This window comes from Aspergillus ibericus (assembly GCF_003184845.1).
Source record: "Aspergillus ibericus CBS 121593 unplaced genomic scaffold BO80scaffold_7, whole genome shotgun sequence".
Classification (NCBI taxonomy): Eukaryota; Fungi; Ascomycota; class Eurotiomycetes; order Eurotiales; family Aspergillaceae; genus Aspergillus; species Aspergillus ibericus.
This window is the reverse complement of record NW_020292105.1, coordinates 180,685-205,818: the sequence shown is the minus strand read 5'-3', so window position 1 is coordinate 205,818 and position 25,134 is coordinate 180,685. Positions and strand designations below refer to the sequence as shown.

The window sequence follows — 25,134 nt, the reverse complement described above, 5'->3', positions numbered from 1 at the left end:
TGGTACTGAGGTTATTGTTATGAGAGCTAGACACGCAGGCTCAACACCTGTATATATCAAGGATCCAAAGGATCGCACCGTCGGAATCTTCCACAGTGATACGGCCCATACCAGGTTATAGAAGGGCGAGCCTTTCGACTATTGCGTCTTTGAACCTTCCGGTGCCCCAGTTGAGGACCCTCGAGATCTTGGAGACGAAATCGAATGCGCCGTCCATATGTGTTGTCCGCCATACGCCAACATTAGCCATGCAGTAACTGTGCTCGTTCACATCCCAGAAGTGCGCCCATAACTCACATATGGGGCCCTTCCGTGGCAGCAGAAAAGACAAGCAGCGTAGCTTTCGGACCATTCATATTGAGCGACGGTTCCTCCCTTACCGGGAAGATTCCCTTCAGGATGTTGATTGCCGAGGCACCGCCCACTGCGGCCTGGTTCTGAGCTTGGTAAAGGTTACCACCGGTGGCACCCGATTTGGTCTCGACGAGGAGAAATGGGAACCGTAAGCCTAATGGAGCCTCCCCAGGGTCACTGATGAGTGAGCCAGTCTCCTGAAGGTCATGCAAATAGAACTTGGCACTATCGCCATGAACAGAGCGCAATGCAAGTGCAAGTGCCTGGTCTGAGAGCCCTGCTGAGATGTCGGGACGAGGGTCCTTCAATGAGAATGGGGCTGTAGCTAACTGGCCCGCAGATGTAGGTTCCGTCGTCTGAGGCTTATCCAATAGTGATGAATCACTCGACTGTGCGGAAGGAAGTGGCGCTTTTGGACCCGCAGTTATGCGGGGATACTCTGATACTTTGTCTCCCAGGTTGTCGCGCAGTCGCTTTTGCGGGATAGACATCGACGGTTGATGGACTTCAGGTTTGAGATCAGGTCGCCAATCTAGAGTATTCTTGGTCAGCTCACCTAACCTGGATCATTTCTGTCTTAGAGAGTGTACCCCTGTTTCTAGCGACTATAACATCTGTGGACTTCAGCTCTTTCAGTATCTCATGCAGTAGGACCGTCCACTCGGTTTCTCCGGCTTGCGCTGCGGTCAATTCCAGAGACTCGCGTTGAAGCTTGGTTGCTAAATGGTTGATCGTGGCTAAGGTCGCTGGAGGCGCTTCCAGAGCAAGGTCGACATTGCTCTGTACTTGTCGAGGAACGTTGACGTCGACATGTATTCCTGCACGGAAGAACGTTTGTGCACGGTATGTCGCCTCGCTTGGTTCCCTTGGGCTAGAGGAGCGAGATCTGGTCGATACTGACGTAAGAGCGTGAGGTGGTAATGCTGTCTGAAGCTCCTGTGTACCGATAGGCTGAGTCATCCTGGACGAATTGATCAAGTTCGGCCTCTAGCTGTAAGAGATATTCCTGTTTCAAGGGAATTGGAGATAATGAGACCCGGGATGGCTTGATTTCCCTTCCTCGTTCAGACCCCGTGAAATCGGCCTTACGCTTCATGTTTGACACATTTAGAGGATCTCAATGGTTAGCTCTGCATGATATAAGTACATCTGTACAACGCCTCATTGGATTGAGTTGGGAAGCATCACGAATCTTATGTGGAACACATACTGTGGACCGCCAACAGTTGACTCCCAAGGTCACTTGCATACCAGACCGCCTATGTAGATAAATGCAGAACTCTCACCGCTTGGGATATGATTACTGCCTAAGGCTCGCTGCTGATGCTTGAAGCTCTAAAGATGGCTTACACACGCGCGCCCTTTACTAAACGTATAGAAAGCCCCTTAGGGGGCCCGTTGATACTTTAACTACACAGGATCTGTGCGGGGTTCTCTACTAGTCTTTATAGTGCTTTTCATATACGTTGTTCTCGATTGTTCCTGCTAAGCGACCATTAACCTGCCTAACCGATCCTCCATTCCAATCCCTCCGATCATTAGTCGCGGCCTTAATCACGAAAAAACAGCTCTGAGAATAATGCGCTTCTTGCTGGATCTGTGCAGCGCTCGCTACATCAGATATACCTCCATGATTTTGCAGCCACAGGAGTCGTCAGTCTTTGTTTTCCAAAAGAAATCATTGCTTGTCCAAGCTTTTGACCCATCTGCCAATACCGAGAATGGTACAGCAGGCAGGACATAATATGCAAGACTCTAGTTATCATTCAGAAGAAGAGAAAGCCCCACAACGTGTAAATGGATCAAGTACCGTTCATACGGAACCACATGACACAAGCCATTACAGCCCAAGCAATCCACCACAGCCACAGACGTTCAGACACGAAGGTAGAGAGTATCAGCAGAACAAGTGCGTTCCACTCATTCTCAATAAGATCCATCAACTGGTATATCAGTGAGAGGAAAAAGTAAAAACGCTACAGCAGCCACAACCCACCCGCCATGCAGGGGTAGAGATAACATGGCTGATGTTGGCTTCATGATAATCATGGTCATCTATATTCTTCCGTTTTACAGCGCGTTCTGTGGTTTTGCGATTGGTCTGTTATCCCGATGACTTCTTCCCGCTGGGACGCGTGGATGGTCGTTCTGATATGACCTGCGATGGCGGGTGGTTGCAGGTGATTGGTAGTCGGATTCGTTGGACAGCGAGCTTTTGCATATATATAGGGGTTAGGATAGTCCTATCTCAACTGGGGTGAGATGTAGCCATCTCTAGATGGGTCTCCGGGGCTGTGATGCTGCAATGTTGATCAGAGGTTGCGGGATGCTGGGTCCTTATATCGTCTGGGTCAGTATTGGAATCTTGCATTTGATGAAAGGAAATATCCCGTTCAAGAAGATTTTGCGGGTGAGTTCCTTGAGATATCCGAAGTGCTCCGTTCGATATTTTTGTTTTACGGCCATATGACCGGTAACTGTATTGGCGTAGGAAGAAATGTCTACTTAGGGATGTTCCGCGGAAAAGGACTTGGGAGTGTACTGCCTTTTCCATTACGTTTCAGGCTAATGGAACTGGCTACAAGTAGATGTGCACAAGGTTTTGAATATTTAAGAAGAATAAATATCATGTCATTTCATTTAAGCCTAACTACATCTTGAACATTTGTTGTACTTGTTTTCGTAAAGGTATCAGTAAAGCCCCTAATTGTTCTAGAATGCAATCATTTTGTTGCGATCGAACAGATTCTGAGCCTGCAGCTGTACCTTTTCGAACCTCGTAAAGCCGCAGGACTCACTCTCCAGGTGGTTGAACAGAGCGGCTAGAGTAACAAATTCCTTCCCACATCGTCCTGTCATGTTCGGGCAATGGTATAATTTCTGCTTATGAACGGTTGAGTTCAGATGTTGACTGAGCGCGGCACTGGTGTTGAACTTCCGGTGGCAGATGTAGCATTCCCAAGACTTGCCGTTGAATGCACGGCTCGTGGCCGTGTATTTCCCGTTGTCATCTTCATGCCATTCGAGCATTTTCTTCGTAAGGATGCCCTGCGTGTCACGGCTGCGGATAAACTTGTAGATAGCTTCGCGGTTTAGCGATGGAGCATGAGGGCAAGAACCCCTCTCGAGGTGGTGGGTAACGCCGGTGGCCGTAGCGAAACCAGTCTTGCAGAACGGACAGACGATGTCCTGGCCGCGGTGGATCTTCGAGTTTAGATGCTACAGACGGAAATGTCAGTCAATAAGGGGACGTCGGCGGAAGAAGACTTACCATCTTGAGGTTGTTCTCGTTCTGGAATCGTCGATCACAAGGACGGCAGTAGTATCTGTAATGATTCTTCTCCCGCATGTGCTTTTCTGCAGTACTTTCTGAGAAGAACATCAGGTTGCAAGTTTCACATGGCCATGGAGGAACCCAATGTCCCAGCGCGTCCATGTGCTGATCAGCTGAGCGTTGGGTATGGAATTTTCTATCACAAGTGTCGCAGGGAATCTTAGGTGCGTAGTGTTTGTAGCGGCTCATGTGCAAATCGGCCTCCTCTTCACAGTTGAACTCTTCATCACAAGTCTCGCATTCAAACACAGCCCAGTGGTCGTTGTCATCCATGTGCCGACGACAGGCAAACAAGCTCTTAAAATAACGAGGACAGGTGTCACACTCATACATTGTGGGCAGTAGATCAGTGTGGCTTGACAAAGGCGATTGGTTATCAAGTGAGCTTATCCTCAGCCGGATATCGGGGTGCTCGATGGAGATGAAGACCAGGACAAAGATTCGACTGAAGGGAAAGAGAAATAATGATGGAGGGCCCTGAAACTACCCTCTGCAGACTTGAGGACTTTTCGGATAGGACCTGATAATAGGATAAGACAGGATGTCAGGATCCTCTGGCAGGGAAATATGCACCTTATCGGGGGATACTACCGAAAAAACCACGGGTGCTCAATAGAAAAGAGAATCGCCCTTGACAAAATATGCTGGTCGGATTGAATGCCAGCCTTGATTGAGTGATCAAGTCATGATGGTAGTGAATGTCAAGTGTCACTTGGAATTATTGGCAAATCGGCGGCATCGGATGGATCCGTTTTCAATCCAGGCATCGGGACCAAAGGAGAAGGTCTACAGTTAATGCATCAACCATACAAAGCCTGAGGCACGAGGATGCCGACTCATGAGCTACGTTGGCTTGTACTTGGCTGCCCACGCTTCTTCGGGAATCTGATGCACGATCTGAGTGCTGCTATTCGCTCCTGGCCGGGTGCTTGACTGGCTCAAAGTTATTGAGAGTGACCTGGTAACTGGATTGCTCATTCTTCTGGATGGCTCGGTGGCTGTCTGTTGTGGCTGCTTTTCCTGTCAGGTCCGAGATTGATGTCGCTCACCCTGGTATGTTGGAGAACGGAAACCTAAGCATAATCAATGCCATATCTACGGGTTGTACGCATGCAAGTGGCATGTTTGAAATACCATATACTTGTGTACGGAGAGATAAGACGACTTGCGTAGGATGTGGATACCGATCTCTGGGGTAGATCCAGCGTCTATGAATAAGGCTTGGCACCGCTGCCCCTCCCCAGCAACCCAATGGTTTCGTTGGCCAGGCATAAGCTCTCATAGAGTTTGTACAGTGAGACATGGGTCAAAGGCCACGATTCACAGATCATGTCCATCGGTTCAGTGGGGAATCACGATCCGACCCAGCAACGGCCTAGTTGCATGCACCGACTGGCTGAGAAGAAGCCGGGGATCGGCTCTAGCTATCTGTTGACTGAGAGTTGACCAAAAGGATTGTGTCTATCTCTGTTCCCTTTCTAGTCCATGATTTATCATGGTTTATCAGGCCTGGCCATGGTACAAAATATATATGAGACATTTTGTAACCCAACCATCCACCAACAACGGTCGACGGAGTACGGAGTAGGCTCGCATCTTTCGGGTACTTATCATGTCCCAAAAAGCGGAACACTACTCCGTAGTCGTATTAGATAAACCTTCTACTGGCGCTTAATTCAATAGACCAGAATGAGGTGTCCCGCCTACGCTAGATGACATGGCCAAGGGCTGTACTATGTGATGAAGGACAACAATTAACTGCATGCTGCATAGTGCATGAGTAATAATGACAGTGATGATGCAAACGATGAGCCAGGAGAGACTGCGTGCCTGGAATGCATGCAGTCATCGACCCGGACCAGAAGGAGGATCAACCCCCAACCCAAAGCGGGGCATTCCGGGTGCGACGATCACCTGACCCCTCTCCTGCCGCTAAGGGGCAGCCTAAGGCCACTTCCCGAGTTCGCTCCGTCGAGATAAGTACCTTCCCCAACCCGATAAGGAGTCCCCCAACTCACACGTCATCATCGCTGCTCCCGCCGCGACGCCAGCTGTCGCATCCCCCCCGGGTCATCGCTGTTCAGTCCCCGATGCAATAGATAGCACGGAGAATTGACGAGGGAAAAAAGTCAGCATCGGGAGTTCCAACGGATACTATATTAGGAAACACGGATGGGGTCAGGATTGGGCCGGGCTGAGATACCGACTGGTGGCGTCAGTGGCGGGTACGGACGGAGTCGACCTGGCCGGTCCTAGGGTCCCCCGGACTGATACCAGGCCCCCGGCATCTTCCTTTGACTCCTCCCAAGGCTACAGAAGTGACCAGGCTGCCTTTGTTTGAACGATAGCCGGGGTTGCCATCCTTAACTATTGTTGCGGGCGAAATGTATCCTGTAGAGAACTCCCAGTCCAACAGATCAACTAGTCAGGAGTCACCGAACCAAACCCTTCTAGTAGATTCCCTCCAGCGCTTCGGCCGTGAAGCGGATTGGAGAACCAAATGACGCCAGGCAGGCGGGATCCGGTGAATGGCCGGAGGGCAAGGGAATCCCCCAGGCTGTGCCAGAAACGTCGCCCGAGAGGTACTTGGTCTGACAGGCTAACACCCGCCCGGGCAAAGGTCCCTGCTGCTCGTTTCCCTATTCTTGTGACTCTTCCCATTAGCCTTCCCTTGCATCACGTTATCACTGACCGACTCTGACTAAGGCGCTTCGCCTCCGCCTCCTCCCCTCATCTCTCCTCTCCTGACTACTTAAGTCTTCTCTTCCTTCCTCTCACTGCCTGTCTCCTTCTATCCTCCATCCCTCCCTTACGCACCTTCATCGGCGTTTCTCTCTCCACCCCTTCAACATCATCCTCCTAGACCTCACTGCGAATCCACTGAGTTTATCGTCACGATGCAGATCTTCGTGAAGACCCGTGAGTACTCCTAGCTAGCCACGCCTCCAGTCCAGTCATCATCTGTGCATGTCCTAACCTTCCACTCTTGTCTAGTGACCGGCAAGACCATCACCCTTGAGGTCGAGTCCAGCGACACTATCGATAACGTCAAGTCCAAGATCCAGGACAAGGAGGGCATCCCCCCGGACCAGCAGCGCCTCATCTTCGCGGGCAAGCAGCTGGAGGATGGTCGCACGCTGAGTGACTACAACATCCAGAAGGAATCCACCCTGCACCTGGTTCTCCGTCTGCGTGGTGGAATGCAGATTTGTAAGTCGTATAACCTTATTTGCCACTCATTGGCCACTTACATAGACGGTATCCTAACGTGCTGCAGTCGTCAAGACCCTCACCGGAAAGACCATCACCCTTGAGGTCGAGTCCTCCGACACGATCGACAATGTGAAGAGCAAGATTCAGGATAAGGAGGGTATTCCTCCCGACCAGCAGCGTCTGATCTTCGCTGGTAAGCAGCTGGAAGATGGCCGCACCCTGAGCGACTACAACATCCAGAAAGAATCCACGCTCCATCTTGTCCTTCGTCTTCGTGGTGGTATGCAAATCTTCGTCAAGACTCTTACGGGAAAGACCATCACATTGGAAGTCGAGTCTTCCGACACGATTGACAACGTGAAGAACAAGATTCAAGACAAGGAAGGAATCCCTCCGGACCAGCAGCGTCTCATCTTCGCTGGCAAGCAGCTGGAGGATGGCCGTACCCTGAGCGACTACAACATCCAGAAAGAATCCACGCTCCATCTTGTCCTTCGTCTCCGTGGTGGTATGCAGATCTTCGTGAAGACCCTCACTGGCAAGACGATCACTCTGGAGGTGGAGAGCTCGGATACCATCGATAACGTCAAGAGCAAGATCCAGGATAAGGAGGGTATTCCTCCGGATCAGCAGCGTCTCATCTTCGCTGGCAAGCAGCTGGAGGATGGGCGTACGCTGTCCGACTACAACATCCAGAAGGAGAGCACTCTCCACCTGGTCCTCCGCCTCCGTGGTGGAAACTAATGACTCCCTTGTTCTTTTCTAGCACGGCTCATCTACGGTTGAGTGGCCTGCATGGCGTTGGGATGGTTGCTTTTGTTTTCATGCTACGGATAAATTGGGCATACCTTAGTGTCACCATCTTCTATGGTGCCTTGCGACATTCTTTTACCTAGGAATTGATAAACCACATTCCTCAATGATTTTCGTATCCATATTCGTGCTCTGTAGATCAAGCGTATACTCCGTCGATCCAGCGTGTACTACGTATGTCACGCGCTAATATAGCCGTACGACGTTCTCAGCAGGTAACCCACTACAGAACATGCGGAATTTTGCTCCAACTATATGTAGAACCGGCTCTATACATGATCTATAGGGAAGCATTTCGAAGACTTCCGATGTGAGTCACTATGGAGTATGCTTTGCCACCCCAAATCTGGCACGTGACTGCTGTATCCAAGGCGGCGGCGGGACCTGAAAGTAGCAATCCATGAGCAGTCAACCAGTGGAGCAGTTGCCGACCTGCACCGCTCTGGAGATGTGAGCATCAGTCGTGATGCCCTCTTATTTTTACCACATTGCGATCGAACTATTTACTCACCCGCAATCTGACCTCCAAGGCGCCTATCCAGGCGTGGACAAGCACGCTTCCACGTCACTGGCGTTCGACTCCGCATGTGAAGCTCTACTCCCGTTCCAGAAGCGCCCGCGGCCCTCTACCTGGACACACCGATCCTCTCGCCATCAATCGGTTGCAAAACATCACCGTGCGAATCCTCCCACCGAAACCGGTCTCACAAACACTGAAGCCAACGTTCGAGATACCACTACCCCTCATCCCTACGTGAGCTCGCCGACAAGCGCATCCGACCTCGAGAAGGACCTCCGATTTGATAAGGTGTCTATCGAGTGCATTGATATGGTTCCGTCTGAGCAGGAAGCGGCAGCTGCGAAGCGGACAGGTTGGAAAGACCCCAAAGAAAACCCGATCGCGACGGGCATCGGGACCGATATCCTCGGTGGTCTCCGCACGAAAGGCCAATACATACCGCTGGATCAGAGCACATCGGAGAGTGTCTGGGGAATTGTACACCTATATCGGGACACCCAGGAAACACCGTACCTGGTAGAGGATGACTATCCATCGTACCTGAAGGGTTCTGCGGCCGCCGCGAGACAACCATACGATGAGCCGGGCGGAAGTAGCAGACCCCCGCGCGGGGAGGAGTATATGCCGGATGAGGATTGCACAACGCTCTGCATTCTAGCTGTTCCTTCTTATATGTCACCGTCTGATTTCTTGGGATTTGTTGGCGAGAATACTATGAACGACGTCAGTCATTTTCGGATGATCCGGACCGCTCGAGCGAATCGGTATATGGTATTGATCAAGTTCCGCAGCGGAAAGAAGGCCAGAGAATGGCAGAAGGATTGGAATGGGAAAGTGTTCAATAGCATGGAGGTAAGTGCGTCTGCATGGTTGCGCAGTACCCACAGCTGCGATGCTAACGCGCCCTTGCTTACAGCCGGAAACGTGTCATGTCGTCTTCGTGAAAACTGTTGAAATCCAAGCCGTTGAGCCGGAAACGCAGTCGGATGACTCGCAGAGCGGGCTGCTTTCTCCTCACACCGCGATGAGCCCTATACGCACGACACCAATTTCAACCTCTCAATCAGCCATACCCTCCGCTAGTCTCTCGACCAGGCCTCTGGCGCCTCCGACACCAGCACTGATCGAGCTTCCAACATGTCCGGTGTGCCTGGAACGTATGGATGAAACCACCGGCTTGCTGACCATCATCTGCCAGCATGTGTTTCACTGCACGTGTCTACAGAAGTGGAAGGGCAGCGGCTGTCCCGTCTGCCGATACACGCAGGACGACGTCCGACGGAACAGCCAAGGTGCGCTGTATGACGACGAATCAGCCGAGTGCAGCGTGTGTCATTCCGATATGAATCTGTGGGTCTGCCTCATCTGCGGGAGCATCGGCTGTGGGCGCTACGACGGAGCCCATGCCTTTGAGCATTACAAGGACACGGCGCATGCCTTCGCCATGGATATTTCTACGCAGCGCGTGTGGGACTACGTTGGCGACGCCTACGTTCATCGTATCATTCAGAGCAAAACCGACGGCAAGCTCGTGGAGCTCCCTGCAGCGGATAACAGCGCCCTCGACCCTCCGGACTGGACGGACGCCGTGCCCCGGGAAAAGCTTGAGAACATGAGCGTGGAATATACCCACCTCCTCACCAGCCAGTTGGAGAGCCAACGGGCTTATTTTGAAGAGGTGGTCGAGCGTGCCGTGGACAAAGCATCCCAGGCTAGTGCGGCGGCCACTTCGGCACAGGAAGCGGTCGAGAAAGCCACCGCAAGTCTCAGGAGTCTACAGGGGCAATATGACGATCTGACGCGCGAGATCATTCCCGGCCTTGAGCGAGATAAGGCTCGAGCCGAGAAACGGGCAGAGAAGTTCGAGTCGATGACGCGCAAGATGGAAAAGGAGTGGCGGGAGGAAAAGACGATGAACGAGAACTTGATAGAACGGGTAGAACTGTTGAAGTCGGAAGTGGAGAATCTAAAACTGGCGAATGCGGACCTGACAGAGCAGAACCGGGACTTGACCTTCTTCATCAGCGGGTCAGAACGGTTGAAGGACCAAGGCGAGGAAGTGGTGCAGGGGACAGTGAGTGTTCCTGAGCCAGAGAAGCCCAAGAAGAAAGGAAAGGGAAGGAAGAAGTGACGCTTGTCGGTTCTCGATGGAGACTACAGGCTCGCCGGTCGAGTCGGTCATTACAGCAGCGAGATGCAGTTGCTTCGTACAGCTGCCCTTTTATCAATTACCCGTGTACTCTAATACCATAGCCAGGCCATTAGCAATGCAACAGACTTAATCCAATGAAACCCAACCGTACCCTACACATATCATACACTAATAATATACAACCCAACACAACCACCAAACTAAACCCCCTTCCTAACCGCCCAAAAATAATTCCCCCAACTCTCCGACCCCTTCACAATCTTCCACCCCAACCCCGGAAAATACACCACCCCCTCACACCTCCAACTCATCCCCTCCAACACCTCACTGCCTCCCCTCCTGGCCCCTCCATCCGCCCCCCTCATCAACCCCTCCTGCACCCACGCCTGCAACTCCCCCGGATTGACAAACTTACTCCACTCATGCGTGCCCTTCGGCACCACCCCAACCGGCCACGGCGCCTCCGCAATCACCTGATTAACAATCCACGACGGAAACGTCCGCGCAATCGTAGACCCGATTAACCATCCGCCTGGCTTGACCATCGATAAACATGAGGAGAGGAAGCCTTGCGGTGTGATGCTCCCCGGCACGTTGTCAATGTGTTCGATGACTTCGAAGAGGGTTACCACGTCGAATTTCTTCCCTCCCTCCTGACTACCGTTTGTAGTTGAGGTGGGTGTGGTGGTAGTGGATGTAAGGGTAGGAATATACTCCTCCAGCGTCGAATTGACATACTTAAACCTCCCCGTCTCCAAATGTCCCTCCACGACAGGATCTAACCGCGCATGATCCCTCGCAATCTTAATCAGCGTAGAACTCGGATCGAGCGCCGTGATTTCCGCCGCGCGCGTGCGCGTCGGTGTACTGGATGCTGGGTCTGTAGTGGTGGGAATCGTGCGCGCGAGGGATTCAGCGAAGATACCGCCGCCGCAGCCGATGTCGAGGTATCGGAGGGTGTTGCGTTTCGGGGCGTCGGTCGGGGTAGAGGGGATGGTGGTTATGGGGGTGGATTCGGCGAGGCATGAGGCGATGAAGTCGTGGCGGACGGGGTTCATGAGGTGCAGGACGCGGGAGGGACCTTGGGGGTCCCACCAGGAGCTGGCGAGGGAGGAGAAGTGGGAGAGTTCATTGGGGGAGACGGATGTGGTTGCTGTTGTTGTTGTTGTGGAGTGGAGGCGGGTGGTGGTGAGGGATTTGAGGGTGGAGGGGAGGGTGCGGAGGGTTGGGCGGAGCATTTTGGAGCTTTGGATTCGGGGTTGGGTTTGCGGGAGGGATTGTAGTGGTGAGATGAGGTTCTGTGGATGTTAGCGATGGAGTGATGTGACGGGAGGAATACCTACTAGCTAGATTGCTCGCGCATCCTCAGCGGCGATAGCTGGATTTGGCAGAATTGAAGCCGAAGTTGCGGCCGCGGATATGGAGAAACAAACATGCCAAGGCTGGTGTTTGTTTGTTTGTTGGATCTACATGTTGCTCTCGGTGGTGGCGAGGAACTGGATGTGATAGATCAACATGGAGAAGGGAGATAGATACGAGGCATATGTATGTCGGTGGTCGCCTCTGGATGTGCAGGTGCCATGCGTGGTGGCGTGCATTGTCATCCCCATACATATCACTACGAGGCGATGAGGGGTGAGGCAATGAGGCTCCGAATCATCCTGGTGATTGTTACCATACGGTACTCTCGGTCTCTCTACTCCATACCGAAGAAGTATTCCTCTCAGGACTCCGTACCGGTACACGACACCACGTACAGTGGTAATACTATCCACTCAATATAATCCCTCACGTCTCCTCGTCAATCCACACCATATCCAAACTCAGAATAAAACTCCGTCGGTGAACATCCTGACCCCACTTAAGGGAGTGTTCTACGTGTCTTCTAGAAACATTCCCTATCCATACCACGACGTACGAACCACCGGGTAGCCAGGGTTATGGGGCGGATGGAGTCCGCCATTCCTTCTGTGCCGTAGTTCGATGGATCCGGAGGAGTCCCGGATGGCTCCCTTCTCCTGTCTGTAATTCTGGAATCCGGATAGTGTATGCACTATACCAGTGTCTGCTACTTAATTCTCGGCTGAACTAAAGTGCACTAGAGCACCCCGGGCTAAATTGCTTTCGGATCGTGGTAGTCTCGGGTCGGGTCTCGTTTTCATGATGCCGGTGAAGATCATGCGCACTGCCTGCGTAGAGTAAGTCGCGGCGGATTGATTCTTGGGGTGTCGATCAGGATTGTCCAGTGAGGGGGCGGTTGAGAAATGGGGCTTCCGACTATACTATTGTCCTATGACTAGTCTGGAGTAGGCGTCACTTAGTTCATAGTTGGTATGGAGTAACTCCATAACCTGTTGAGTTGGGGTGAGGGACAAAGAAGCGGTGGTGGTGATGCGGTGTGGTAGACCGGGAGGTGTGTGTGACGCTTGTCGGAGTAAAGTAATTCTACCGAGTCGGGAGAGAACTGTGAATGGGGTGTTCTGGGTCGCGAATGTTAGTTGTGGCCGTGGTTGTGGTTGGTAATCTGATTATTGAACTCCTTTCATCATCCTACTCCTTCCCCTATCCGCGTTGCGGGACGAAGAATGTGGCACGGCAGCTGCATCGCTGCCTTCTGCAGCACCAATTTCACTGCCCCAGTAGGGTCGACAAGACTGTGGCGACGAGACAAAGGCATTCAAGAACTTAAATCATTGAGCCCTCTGCACGCTGTTCGCGGCTCAGATGTGATTGTCCTGCATAGGCAAGCTTCCAGAAAGAGACGAAATCTGGCGCTAGAGCACTGCTACTGCATCGCCATCGCCCGATGCATCCTCCTCAATCTGACGGCCTGGTCACCCAGCTCCCATCGCCATCCATAGGCCGTTGGCTCCAGTCCCAGCCTTCCAGCAGTGACCTGACCAGGCCAGACCACACCACCGGTGGAACTCTCCCCTATTCTGCCTCCCGCAACCTAGGAGCGTCCTCACAACTGAAACTTCCAGGCCACTCGCAATTAAGTCTAGGCCGTTGGTCCAATCGTATGGCCCGCATATTCTTGTAACTTCAGTCTCCGGCCGGTTATTACTTAGGAGTGTTATGCAGGCGGCCGGACGTCATCACCCTCCGCTCTAGCCACACTTCCCAGGGCCCCGAGCGCCCCTGAATTTACGTGGGCCAGGTCAAGCCATTCGAGAGGCCGTCTAGGAACAAGACAATATGATTCGCACTGCCTAGTCCAGACCAACGCCCGGGATAGAAGCCAGCCGTGGGGCCGAGTGAATCATTCATCACGGATCCGCGGCCAACACGGACACCTGCAGGGATTACGGGTGACGATGACGATGCAGAGGACGGGCAACAATCCTATTCTTCGGGTCATCGAATCATGAGAATGACACTGACCACCCCGAAAGTCAATTCTGGGGTTCCTAAGGATGCAGCCTGAGTTTTGCTTTTGCTTTTAGTCGTCAGAGCCCCGTGTGTGCCCAAACCCGCTGCGCTGTGGTGGGATCCTCATCTCAGGGATGTGACACGAGCGCCAGGAGGAGAGACAAGGGCCACCATCGGCCCAAAGGTGGGTGACGCAGCCGCCATGGCACATGGGGTGGACGCTTTAGAAGCCTTCCATTGCCCTTCCGATTTTTTTCTAGAAGGTCGCCGGAAGCCCGAACAGGCTTGGCGCGCCCATGTAACTGGTCCGTACGGGTCCCGTACGATGTATGACTCCGTTAGTGTGTGTAGCAGTGGAGTCGCCCTCTGCAAGGGAGACCAACAAGAAGGTCACTGAAGAGGAAAATGAAAGCCGAAGACACTGGCAGAGCATCAGGAAAGGGAAAAAAAAAAGGGAGGGCGGCCCTGAACTGAATGAAGCCCAGAGCCAGCACGGGTGGACACTTCGTCGCAGCCTCCTCCGTCAGGTCCGTAGACTAGCAAGACTAGGCGACTAGTCGCAGGACTAGGGCAACTGGTTGTAGGAACCGGGCGGGAGAAGAACTCCACGGCCCATTACCGCCCTCCGTATCATCAAACCCTGCTTTTGCGCTTCTGAGTTAGTCCAGGTTGGAGGACTTGGGAGGGGTGGTGACTGGTGAGTGTTGGCTGTTCACCCTTCTGGACGCCGTGCTGCACCCGTCAGCATGTGGTCCAACGTGACATGCAGATCCGTGAGAGGCAGACGGGCATCCGACAGGGCGAGGCCGTCCTGTCCCTGCAGCCGTGGTCGGCTGGGACGGGTCTGAAGGCACTATGTAATAGTGCGTTCAAAGCTCCTCCCAGAGGTCCTGGGCCACGCCCGGTTCCCCATCATTCGAAACTTTCTAGAAGGAAATTAGCTTTCCACCGTTGCTCTTCGGTAATCACAGGCCATGCTGAGACCCTCTCCCGAAAGGGGCAAATCACATCTTCCGTCGAAGAGCCGAATCGCCTGGGGTTCGATGCTGGTAATCTGATTCTTGACTATCAGCAAGATTGGCGACCGCTTCGCCCTGAAATTTCGTCCAGGAGGGTTGGCAACAAATGAGCGCGGGCAGTGCTCCTGAACCACCTTTCCTTTTGGTTCGAATTTGTGTAAAATAAGCTGCAGGATTTTCCTCCCTTTCTGGATGAGGGTTCACGATAGGGAGCCATGCCACGCCCGAGGGGGAATGGTTGATGCCTGATAGGGAGCCGGCACTGGAGAGTTTCGCATGTCGCACGATACATGAAGCATGCAGCCAGTCCGATCGGATCACCTGGCTTTCCCATCCTTTTCCTCTTTTCGCTTCCTTTGCTTTCTTTTCTTTTCTTTTCCTCTCAATCTAATTTGCCTTTGTCCATCCTGCGGTTTCGGCTTATCCTCCGTGCCCTCCCTGTTCCCTCGAGGGGGCGCACCAGGGGGCAGATAGAGGCCCCTTGAGATGGATTGAACTCCTGGGGTAAGGAACGTCGCTTCCGCTCGGCGATGCCATTCCCGTGTAGGTACGGATTCCTGGTCGGCTCATCCCAGGAACAGCACGATCGGGGACCTTGTCCTCCTTTACGTTATACACCACCCCCTTAGCGCAGATTATATCCCGTGGGATGTAGTCATCGCGGTTCGTCCGTACAGGCAGGTTTTCTGGTACGGAGTAAGGCGACCAGAACCGTTGTTCGCTCCCGCCATCCTCCAGGATCTCGCAGTCGCCGCATCGTGCAGAGACGCGACTGTGAGCGTCGCCTGGCCCGCGAACCGAAAAATAATAATAATATTGTCAAAAATCATTCAGATCGGCATCCAGCCGTACCCACCAACAGTAGCAGCAGCGATGCTCGCACGGCCAGGAAGGGACGGGGAAAGCCACGTTGTGGAGCCGAGCGCTGACGGTGACCTTCTGGTGCCGCCAGCTTCTTCGGGCGAGTGAGTTCACTGGAGCCACTTGGGGCCTGTGGTGGAAACGTGCGAAGCTGTAGTGGTACTTAGAGTCGTGGTAGCCTCCGTTGACTAAGACGTCTGGGACGGCGCTAGTCGTCCGTAATCAGGAGGGAGAATAATCTTTTTTATTATTATTCTGATTATTATTATTATTATTTACCGCCAGCAGCCAGCACTAAGCACCAAGGGAGTAACTACTAATTATAATAACATTAATTTTAACTTACCTTGCCCGCCAGCGTAAGGACGAAGGAGGGGGACAGGCACTCCATAATAATTATTCGAGAACGGGTGAGGCATTGAGGGTGAATCTGGTTGGATCTATAAGATACGCGCAGCCACCTGCTTCTTTCTTCCCGCTGCCGTCTGGACAGTCAGTCAATATTACGGTTACCATACTCTGTACCCCATCCCCATCCCATCCTTGATTCCATCGTCCTTCACCTCGTCGTCTCTTGGGCTTCTCTCCCAACCGGCCGAAATCCATTATTCCCCCCCAAACCTTCGTCTCCTTTGATTTTTCCTTTTCGACTGCCCTCCTTGCTTTTTTCCCCATCCTCTTCCTGGACATTTGCTTCGCCGCCGCTGCATCATTCGCCACGGTGCTGCCCTTCGAGGAATTTCCCTTCCCCTCGTACTTCTATTGCTTCTCCCGTCAGAATAACCCCGAGAAGCTCCGTCGAACAGCCCTTCCATTGCTTGCCGTTTGACTCTTCGGAACCTCCCACCTCATTCTTCCGTCGATCCTCTCCTTTCGCGCACCGCAATCTGGTTACTCCCAGACAGAAAGCAACTGTGTGTGTTTCACCTGAAGCTGTCATTTTTCTGGATCTCTTGTAAGTGCTTCTTTCTCGGTTCCTTGGGCGCTTTTCAACACCGCAGCTCCCCCGCGGTTGGGTCAGCCCCAACATCTACCCCCAGTCTATGATGGCTGTGCCCTGGCTGCGAATGGATCAGGATGAGCGCCTGCAGGTCAGGTCGCCGTGTGGGCCAGCGCCCTATTTGTCGCATTCCTTGGGTAAACCCTGCGCGCGATGACATCCATTGAGCGGCTTCGGGCTGTCCCCGTTTGTTTCAGTGGGCAAAAAAAAGCCCCCCAGACACTGAACAGATCGGGCACAAGAAACTTCCCACCACTTTATCCGCTCGTGTGCGCAATTTGCTAACCTTGTCCTGGTGCCACCGTTCAGAATCGATCCATCTGGCCGCCGTTCGAGTCCAAATTAATTTGCGTCCTGCCCGTTTACCCCTCCTCTGGAGATCCTGAGCCTTTTTCCGTGAAAACCCGCCGAAACAAACCGACGGCGCGAACGCTCACAACCTGCGATCGCAGACGCTACCTAGGCGACTCGGGCCTCGTCGCGAATCTCGTGCAAGTCGTGGCGATACCTCGGTGACCACCCCCGTGTTTCAACGACCGACCTGGGATCGTGTGGAATCTGCAACAGTGACCTCGAGCCGCCTTCATTTGGCCACTTCCGAACAAGTCTCGCTGCAGCTATCCGAGGAGGTTTGTTTTAGTGTCTTGGTCTTTGTTGGGCCAGTCCCGAATCTACTTCCACCAGACGCCCGCGTACGATCCGATTCGTGAAGCAACGCCGCTTCTTCAACCCATATTGGAATCTTGTCCTTCGCGCCAATACTCGCAGTCAAGTGCTGGACATCTGGCGAGAACCAAGCAGTATTGTCTGGGCTATAATTTGCTGTTCGGAATCGAGACTGCGGCACGGTTTGGGTTTCAACTCGCCCTTGCCCTCACATTCCTGATTACAAAAATCGGATCCCGGTCACCCTCGCCCACGTCACACCTCTCAGGACAAAAGTCCTTGAGCGACCTCTGGCGCAAAAAGCAAGGTGAGTTTGGAATCTCTTTGTCGCTTAGCTCGGTCAAATCATCTCCCGGCGACGTCTGTTTGCCTTCCAACCTTATTCGGGGCGGGGATTGGAGCCCCCTGGTTGTTTTCGCCCGCGTGTGGCCTGATTGCTCGAGTGGTTCCACGACTGCGCTGTCTGCATTTCGATTGCCTTTCCGTGGCGCGAAGCTAACTCATCACTTGTCAGCCATTCAATAGCCTTCAGCCAAACGCCGTGGAGACTTTCTGCGGCTACGCGTCAGACGGGCTACCGTGGGATCCTTCGACCGTCCTTGACCGCCGTCCCTCAGCTCCCCGCGGGGTCGGGTCATGGACATCACAACTATCTTGAATAGAAAAGGTTCTGCCGCAATGGTTGCCGCAGACGGACAATTTGACCATCAGCATCTGGTACCGAACCACAGCCTCGACCACACATCGTCACCGAAGATGAAGTCGGAGCCTGGCGTCACCGACGCTGGAGACCAAGCTGTCCTTGCCTATCCCCCTCATGGTCCGCTCAGCCAAGTGCCAACCATGCCACATGATATGCGCTATGCACCCCAGGCACATCCGGCTCCGGGGCTGCCCCTACTGCAGAATCCTTTTGTTCCGGGGGGGTATGCGGGTAGTGCTCAAATACCGAACGCGGGCGCCCCTCAAGGGAGGCCGGATCCTCCTCCGAAGACCTTTCACTGTGGTACTTGCGGCAAAGGATTCGCCCGGCGCAGTGATCTGGCGAGACACGGTAAGCATACCGGATGAGAAGACAGCGAACGAAGGTCTAACGGTATATAGAGCGTATTCACTCCGGTATTAGACCGCATGCTTGTGACTGGCCGGGTTGCGGCAAGCAATTCATTCAGCGCTCGGCTCTGACGGTGCACTCCCGTGTCCATACTGGCGAGAAACCTCATATGTGTGAGAGATGTGGCAAGGTATGCACAGGCTGCGCCCACCCGTTCTTGATCCTTACTAAAGCCTTGCAGCCTTTCAGCGATTCGTCCTCCCTGGCGAGACACCGCAGAATCCACTCCGGCAAGCGTCCCTACAAGTGCCCCTATGCGAACTGCCAGAAGACCTTCACTCGTCGCACCACCCTCACACGCCATCAAAATCACCACACGGGTACCATCGAGGAGGCTGCCGCAGAGACCGAGGCCAATCTGAGACAAAATAAGGAGAGAGCCAGACTGCCTGGTGATATGTTCTCGGAACACGGCTCTGTCCACTCGACGCCTTCTCCGGCACACCACCCTATATCCCCCGTCGGAGACCTCCCTCCGTTGAACATGCCTCGCTCCGATTACTACATGCCGAACGGCTCGATCCCACCCCACGTTCGAGGCGGTTTCACGCAAGCTAGTCCCCGGGCTTCTCCAACGGCTACTTCCCCATCGTTGTCCAGCTATGGTAGCGCACCACACCCCCGTCCCTCTATGACCTCTCATCCGTCCGGCTACGGTCCCCCGCAACCTCTTGAGCCACCTGCCAACAACGACCACCGACCCAACAGCGTTAGTGGAAGCCCGCATATGACCAGTTTGGGGTGGGCTTCTCCGTCGCATGGCAGCATCCCGTCCCCTGGTTCTGCAACCGACTTCTACCCGGAGTCTAGCGGGCCCGCCTACCCGACGTCCATGCCTCCTCACATGTACTTCCCCAACTCGACCATCCGGCGGCCGACGAGCACGGAACCGGACAGCTATGAGCTGAAGCCCAAAATGGGCGAGAGTGCCTGGTCCACTCCGGTCTAGTGATGGATAGCGGATGGACCTCTCCAAAGCGGCAGGGCCGATGTGGGGAGGTTCGCTCTGTTACACCATCTCGCATAATGTCTGATCTCCCATGAATGGAGTCAGGCAATAGCAATATTTCCTTTGTTGATTTCTTTTTCTTTCCTTTGTCACTCTGGTCTGTTTCAGCATCTCATGTTCTACATCATGGCATACATCTATGGATATTCGATATACCGTCATCTTTGCATTTCCCAGTGTGGGTCACCAGCGCTGGAAGGAGTCCGGGCTAGCTGATTTGTCGCGCGCGCAGTTCTGAGTTGTCCGCTGTCCATTTCGTTGTTCCTTTGTGTCTAATGTGAGATACGACCACCAGGACGAAGCATAAATAGAGTGTTGGAAAAGGTGTCATGGCTCGGTCGGAATGGGGTTTGGGAAATCGGGGTCTTGGTTGATTTATGCTATTACCATTATTTGTTCTCCTGTGCATTGTTCTATACCTAATTTCCTTGTTTTGGTCGGTTTCCCTCCCATCCTATTTGTTTTATTTCCTTTGTGTGTGTGCCTCGTTATCACGGCCTATACTCACAGGTGTAGATGACCTGTTATTGTCATGTATGATATAGAACAACCGTTTCCCCCTTATTTTTCATACACTACATACCATCCTACCACCTATGGAGTACGTCTAAATATACAGAGTACATAAACATCCCTGCAAGTAGGCAGTGCACGTTTCAGATCCTTTCCCAACCCCTACCCTACCTCTACCCCTCACGGACTCCCTCCGTAAGCCTTGCAAATCCGTTACAAATCACTCCCTCCCTCAGAATAAATAGATCTTAGATCATCCCCTCCTACGGAGTACTATGTACACTAGTATCTACCTGAAACACCCACTAGCAAGGTTCTACCCGTGTTATGACGTACTTACCCCTACCCGTACTTTTCCCTTCCCGCGAGCGATGAGCGATGAGCTCATTCGTGCCTTATGGGGCCGGGGTGCGGCCTTGCCGCCTTAGGCTGCGATGGAGAGTGATTAGTAAGTTGTGCGGGTGCCTGAGGCGGGCTGGTTGGTGTGCCTTGGGAAAATGGTTTCTGCCGTAGGTTGAACTGCTATTTGTGCCTTGGAAGTTAGGCAGGTAGCGGGTATTGGGTTGGTGTTGATGCCTTGAGGGGGAAGTTGGTTTGTGGTGTATCTTGGGGTTGGTTTGGTATTTTGGGTATGTAATATAAATTAGTTGATCTAGGGAGAGTACTGGTGGTAGATTGAATGTGTGTAGTGGTCCGTAGGTAATGCTTTGCGGTGAGTGATATTGGAGATACGGATCTGTTTGTATTTACAAGGTGTGAGATTACTAGTGTTCAGCCTTGGGTTGGATGCTATTGTCAAGATAGAGGACAGCGTAGAGTAAGAGGGATCATGCTGGTTAGTAAGGATGAGCGAAATGAATACATATGTATTAGGTAGGTATGAATAGAGAAAGTAAAGGTATTATCAAAAAGGCATTCCGGTAGCATTCAATCCTCCCATGCCTGCAACAGGAGCTGGACAGGAACAGACCGGTGCCGGAGAATGGCCTAGAGCACGGGCGAGGGCGGTGGTTATGGTTGTGGAGGCGCCGCCTTCGCGGGCGGAAAGGAGGCCGAAACGGAGGAATACTTCGGAGGTAGTGACGAGGATGGAGATGATAATGAGGACGATGATAATCCAGGTTTGGTCTGTGGTCATGTCAGTTTTGCTCGGAATAAGACGGGGTGGGTGACGTACGAGAGGTTCTGTTGTCGGCTATCGAGTCGGAAAGGATCTCAGCCAGGTCGAGGAAGACACGGCAGCGTTCGTTCAGGACTTGGATTCGGGGCTTGATTTCGAGGTATTCGCGGACGGCAATGTAGAGCGGGTAGAGGGTGGGCTCACTTTCCCAGAAGAAGTTCGGTACGTCGAGCATGTTGGAGGCTGTGGTTGGGTCAGTGAATGAGTTATGTGGTCGCATCAGCAGACTTACAGAGGTTCACTTCGACTCGGCTCTTGAACAGACTGCCCAGAATCCGGAAGACTTCGTCTCGCTTCATGCCCAAGTTACCTGTCATGGCCAATCGGCGGGGAACATCCTTGGCCTCCGCCATCTGACGGGCCATGACTTCCTCGAAGAAGCAGAGCTTGGTACTCTGCGCAATGCCATGACTGATGGCTAGCTTGATCATGTGGTCCCCGCTCCGCAGGGTGATCATGTCGTTGTAAACGCGAGGGCGTGAGATTTCGGTGGAATATTCGAAATGGAACTCCTCCGTTTCAAAGTCCTCCTCCTGCAGAGGCATGGTAGCCAGTGGAATGGGCACGCCCGTTGCGGACGATGTCGCAAACGCCAAATCAGCCAGGAGATCCTTCTCTTGTTTTTCGGTAAAGTTCCAGAACACGACAACTCCGTAGCTGAAGACAAACATTTCCGCCACATTATACGACAGCCGCGACGACGGTGGCGTAGCCGTTGGAGCCGGATGCCCATGATCTTGGCCGTGCTGTTCCCTCGAGTTTGACTCGGCATGGTCTTCCTCAGCCGGTTGATGCATCTCATTATCAGGCTGTCGCGGTGAGCCATGCTCATGACGACCAAACACCGAGTGCTCCTCTGCCTCCGCCATGTAGTCTTCATGATGATCGCGCAATTCATTCCGCTCAATCTCTTCATCAAGAAGCGACTTGCCGCCAGGCTTCTTCACCACCGGACTGCTCCTCAGCCTGTAGCCGTCATGCCCCGGCAGCAACGGCAGATGGTACGCCGTATACAAACAATCATCATAGAGCTTCGTCTTTCCGCCATGTCTCTCCTTAACAAACGAAGCCAACGAACTCATCTTATACGCCTGCGCCGTACAATACGCCGTCACGCGCGCCAGCTTCTCTGCCCGCCTCGCCTTCGGGAGTCGTTCCGCATAACTCTTCGCCTTCTCCGGAGCGATCTTCCTCTTCCTTAGCAACTCTTCCTCCGCCAACAAAGGCGCAATATCATTATCAACGCCAAAGTCCCCGTCCAGTTTCTTCTGCGCCAGCAGCGTCTGTCTCACCGAATCCGGATCCAAGTTCTTATCCTTTGCGATCTTCTGCACAAATTCTTCATCCACCGTCTCCTCGTCCTCTTCCTCGTCTTCCTCCTCGTGCAATTTATCCTCCGCTTCCGGCAGAAGCACCAGCTTCTCACTGACCTTCGTCGTTCGAGGAGGCAGACGCGGCTGAGCTGCAAGTCGTCCCATTGTCGCTGCTGTGCTGACTGCACTGGTTCCTCCACCGGAGGCGCCAGCTCCGCCAGCGCCGATCAAGCCGCCCGCGGCGGAGGCGAGGCGGGATCGAGGACGGGCGCGGACACCCTGGGGAGGAACGCGCTGCTGCATGGAGGGGACGTCGGAGGTATATTGGAGGACATTGTCCACTGTGATGAAGCGGGTTGCGGGGGAACGACGACGACGGGGTTGCGTGGTTTGTTGGTCTCGGGAGTCGGTCACCTGGATGACGATGTTGTTAGATGGGTGTTATCCAGGCTGGGGGGCTGCGGGGGGGGGGTGAAGAGACAGATACTCACCAGGACATGGGGACTCCTTTGACTTGTGCCTCTTCCTCGTGCTGGCGTCATATTGAGAAATTGTTTCTTTTCTTCAGGCCGATAAACAGTAATGATGAGATCAACGGGAATTGATAAGCGACCGCGCCGACAGCAAGGGTCGAGTTGATTAACGTCACCAGCTCTCCGGTCGGTAGAGCACCCAGGCAAAGCTTGCCTTCACCTCACCCACGAAAAGAGTATCGGGATCAATGGGCCGGGATCTGTTATCCTAGCAGCATCGCTGGATCATCGAAACTGAAAAGGAGGCTATCGATTCGAAGAGCACGATAGGGAGAGAAGGGCCATGATTGATAAATTGAGGATCCCAAGCTCTGCTGTCGCCCACCGCCTGGCCAGCCCGGCCGTAAACCCGATTGGGCATGGCGGCGGACCGAGGGAGCCCAAGTATAGTACCGACGCTGCTTACCTCTATTGGGCTGTCACTTGCTTGAGGTGACAGTGAGTGATAGAAGACAAAACTAGGAAGACGTGAGAGGGGTGGAATACACTAGGGAGTATGGCAATGCAGGATTGCCAATCTTTCAACATGGCTGCATATCTATCTCACTTTGGAGTCATCCAGACTGTCTTGACCGGTTATCCTTCAATCTTATCGGAGGTTCTTGACGAATACCAGCACTCATGTATTAGAATTCAAAGTAGTATGCTTGTAAACTAGCATATAAGTGAGACTGAGTCCCTCTGATCACTCTTTCGCTACCCCTCAAATAAAGAATACTCACTTCACTCCCTGTACCCAAGCCCACGAACCAACCTCAAGCCAAATATATATAAACAAACAAAGAACACCAAGCCAACCAAACACCACCACCAACACATCCCAAAAATAACCCTCAAAACCCACCAACAACCTACAAACCACCTTACAATCACATCCCATCCCCAAACCCATCCCCAAGCCCATATCCTACTTTCCTCCGTACACTAGCAGTATCCGACCCAACCCATGACATCACCCGCCCACCGATCCGTCACACCCCAAACGGTAAATACACCGTACTGTAACAAACCCAGTAAATGAATGTCCCGTTCGGGGACAAATCCAATCGGCCAGCCACGTGCCGGTGGGGGACTACACCGAAAGAAGTTTAGCGTGAATGTCCATCAGACAGGTTGATCCGGGGTAAGTCATTGGTTGCTGGCCACTGCTGGGTTTCGGCTTTCGCATGTCGTCGGATCTGACCGGGGTTGAGCTGTGAGGGGTTATCTAGTTATCTATCTATCGTTTTATCTATGTGTTCGTCTGTCTTGGGATTTGGATGGATGGGGTTAACTACGGAGTAGATGGAGGTCTCTTTAAAAAGTCATCATGATAGAGTCTAGTACTTATGGAGCAGAATGGTTTCCCCGGGTAACGTCTGGGGTGGCTGGATGGTCATGCTGTGACCTGTGTGTCTTGAGAAACTTTTTTTTTTCTCCGGGTTCTTTTCTTGGGTCGGGCGGTGGTCATGGCGGGGTATCATTGGGCTGGACCAGGACCTGGCAATAAGCCACATGAGGGGCAGGCGGTTCGTGTCCGGACCGCACTGTGCTGCACTGCCAGTGCTGAGGGTCGGAGGTGGATGGAAAGAATGAAATGCCACAGACGGACTGGGCGCGGGAATGACCTCCGTCGGACCACAGAATTCCTGAGGGCTTGGACGGCTTGGACGGCTTGGAGCCCTCCCGATTAACCCCTCCGGGCGACTAGCTTACTGTAGGAACGGAGACAAGGGAACGGGAATGGTGTGCGAACCTCCTCTCTAATTGGCTTCTAGTTCATGTGCCTCCCCCCGCGGCTGTAGGTATCGAAGACTCCTTGCAGATTCCTTGCTTCCTGCCCTCCATGACAGTCCAGCCTCTAATATATAACCATTCCCATTACATGCATGCAGTTTGTCAAAGCGTTATGAGATGCAGATATGCCAATCAACAAAGGAAATGATAAAGGAAAAAAAAAAAAAAAAAAAAAAAAAAAAAAAAAGAAAGAGAAAGAAGAAAAAAAAAAAGGAAAAAAGCAAGGAAGAAATAAAGAAAGCAAGGAAAAGCGACAGAGAGAAGATAGGGATTAGCGAGTATACACCAAGGAAATCTAGCTGTCGACTGAGATCCAGACATCGTTCTTCCTCCGTCTTGCCTCCACCGTTCGTTACAAAAATATAGGGACTGGCGAAGGAACGTCAGTGCAA

General features: G+C 52.9%; 7 protein-coding genes across 7 annotated transcripts; 3 read left to right on the top strand and 4 right to left on the bottom strand.

The window, feature by feature from the left end:
• Positions 1–4: 4 nt before the first annotated feature.
• BO80DRAFT_491275 (uncharacterized protein) lies at positions 5–1,314 on the bottom strand (the record flags this gene model as incomplete). Its single annotated transcript, XM_025723692.1, has 3 exons — positions 5–340; positions 381–886; positions 945–1,314. 3 exons carry the CDS (start codon positions 1,312–1,314, stop codon positions 116–118), a joined length of 1,101 nt encoding a protein of 366 aa, XP_025578348.1. The 3' UTR covers positions 5–115.
• Positions 1,315–3,036: 1,722 nt separating this feature from the next.
• BO80DRAFT_486265 (uncharacterized protein) lies at positions 3,037–4,021 on the bottom strand (the record flags this gene model as incomplete). The annotated part of the gene is made up of 2 exons (XM_025723518.1): positions 3,037–3,573; positions 3,626–4,021. The coding sequence occupies 2 exons, from the start codon at positions 4,019–4,021 to the stop codon at positions 3,067–3,069; spliced, it is 903 nt and encodes a 300-aa protein (XP_025578347.1). The 3' UTR covers positions 3,037–3,066.
• Positions 4,022–6,585: 2,564 nt separating this feature from the next.
• On the top strand, positions 6,586–7,645 carry BO80DRAFT_348218 (ubiquitin family protein; the record flags this gene model as incomplete). The annotated part of the gene is made up of 3 exons (XM_025715447.1): positions 6,586–6,607; positions 6,683–6,898; positions 6,966–7,645. The coding sequence occupies 3 exons, from the start codon at positions 6,586–6,588 to the stop codon at positions 7,643–7,645; spliced, it is 918 nt and encodes a 305-aa protein (XP_025578346.1).
• A 333-nt stretch (positions 7,646–7,978) lies between these two features.
• Positions 7,979–10,519, top strand: BO80DRAFT_400175 (putative RING and UBP finger domain protein). Its single transcript, XM_025717506.1, has 2 exons — positions 7,979–9,086; positions 9,151–10,519. The coding sequence occupies exons 1-2, from the start codon at positions 8,181–8,183 to the stop codon at positions 10,363–10,365; spliced, it is 2,121 nt and encodes a 706-aa protein (XP_025578345.1). The 5' UTR covers positions 7,979–8,180; the 3' UTR covers positions 10,366–10,519.
• Positions 10,520–10,586: 67 nt separating this feature from the next.
• Positions 10,587–11,942, bottom strand: BO80DRAFT_462168 (3-demethylubiquinone-9 3-methyltransferase; the record flags this gene model as incomplete). The annotated part of the gene is made up of 2 exons (XM_025722495.1): positions 11,730–11,942; positions 10,587–11,684 (listed from the first exon to the last, which is right to left on the bottom strand). Exon 2 carries the CDS (start codon positions 11,622–11,624, stop codon positions 10,587–10,589), a length of 1,038 nt encoding a protein of 345 aa, XP_025578344.1. The 5' UTR covers positions 11,625–11,684; positions 11,730–11,942.
• Positions 11,943–17,940: 5,998 nt separating this feature from the next.
• BO80DRAFT_452635 (putative C2H2 finger domain protein) lies at positions 17,941–19,367 on the top strand (the record flags this gene model as incomplete). The annotated part of the gene is made up of 3 exons (XM_025721962.1): positions 17,941–18,358; positions 18,409–18,548; positions 18,600–19,367. The coding sequence occupies 3 exons, from the start codon at positions 17,941–17,943 to the stop codon at positions 19,365–19,367; spliced, it is 1,326 nt and encodes a 441-aa protein (XP_025578343.1).
• Positions 19,368–20,709: 1,342 nt separating this feature from the next.
• Positions 20,710–23,239, bottom strand: BO80DRAFT_422397 (RMD1 family protein). Its single transcript, XM_025718816.1, has 4 exons — positions 22,925–23,239; positions 21,353–22,847; positions 21,118–21,303; positions 20,710–21,068 (listed from the first exon to the last, which is right to left on the bottom strand). The coding sequence occupies exons 1-4, from the start codon at positions 22,973–22,975 to the stop codon at positions 20,845–20,847; spliced, it is 1,956 nt and encodes a 651-aa protein (XP_025578342.1). The 5' UTR covers positions 22,976–23,239; the 3' UTR covers positions 20,710–20,844.
• Positions 23,240–25,134: the final 1,895 nt, after the last annotated feature.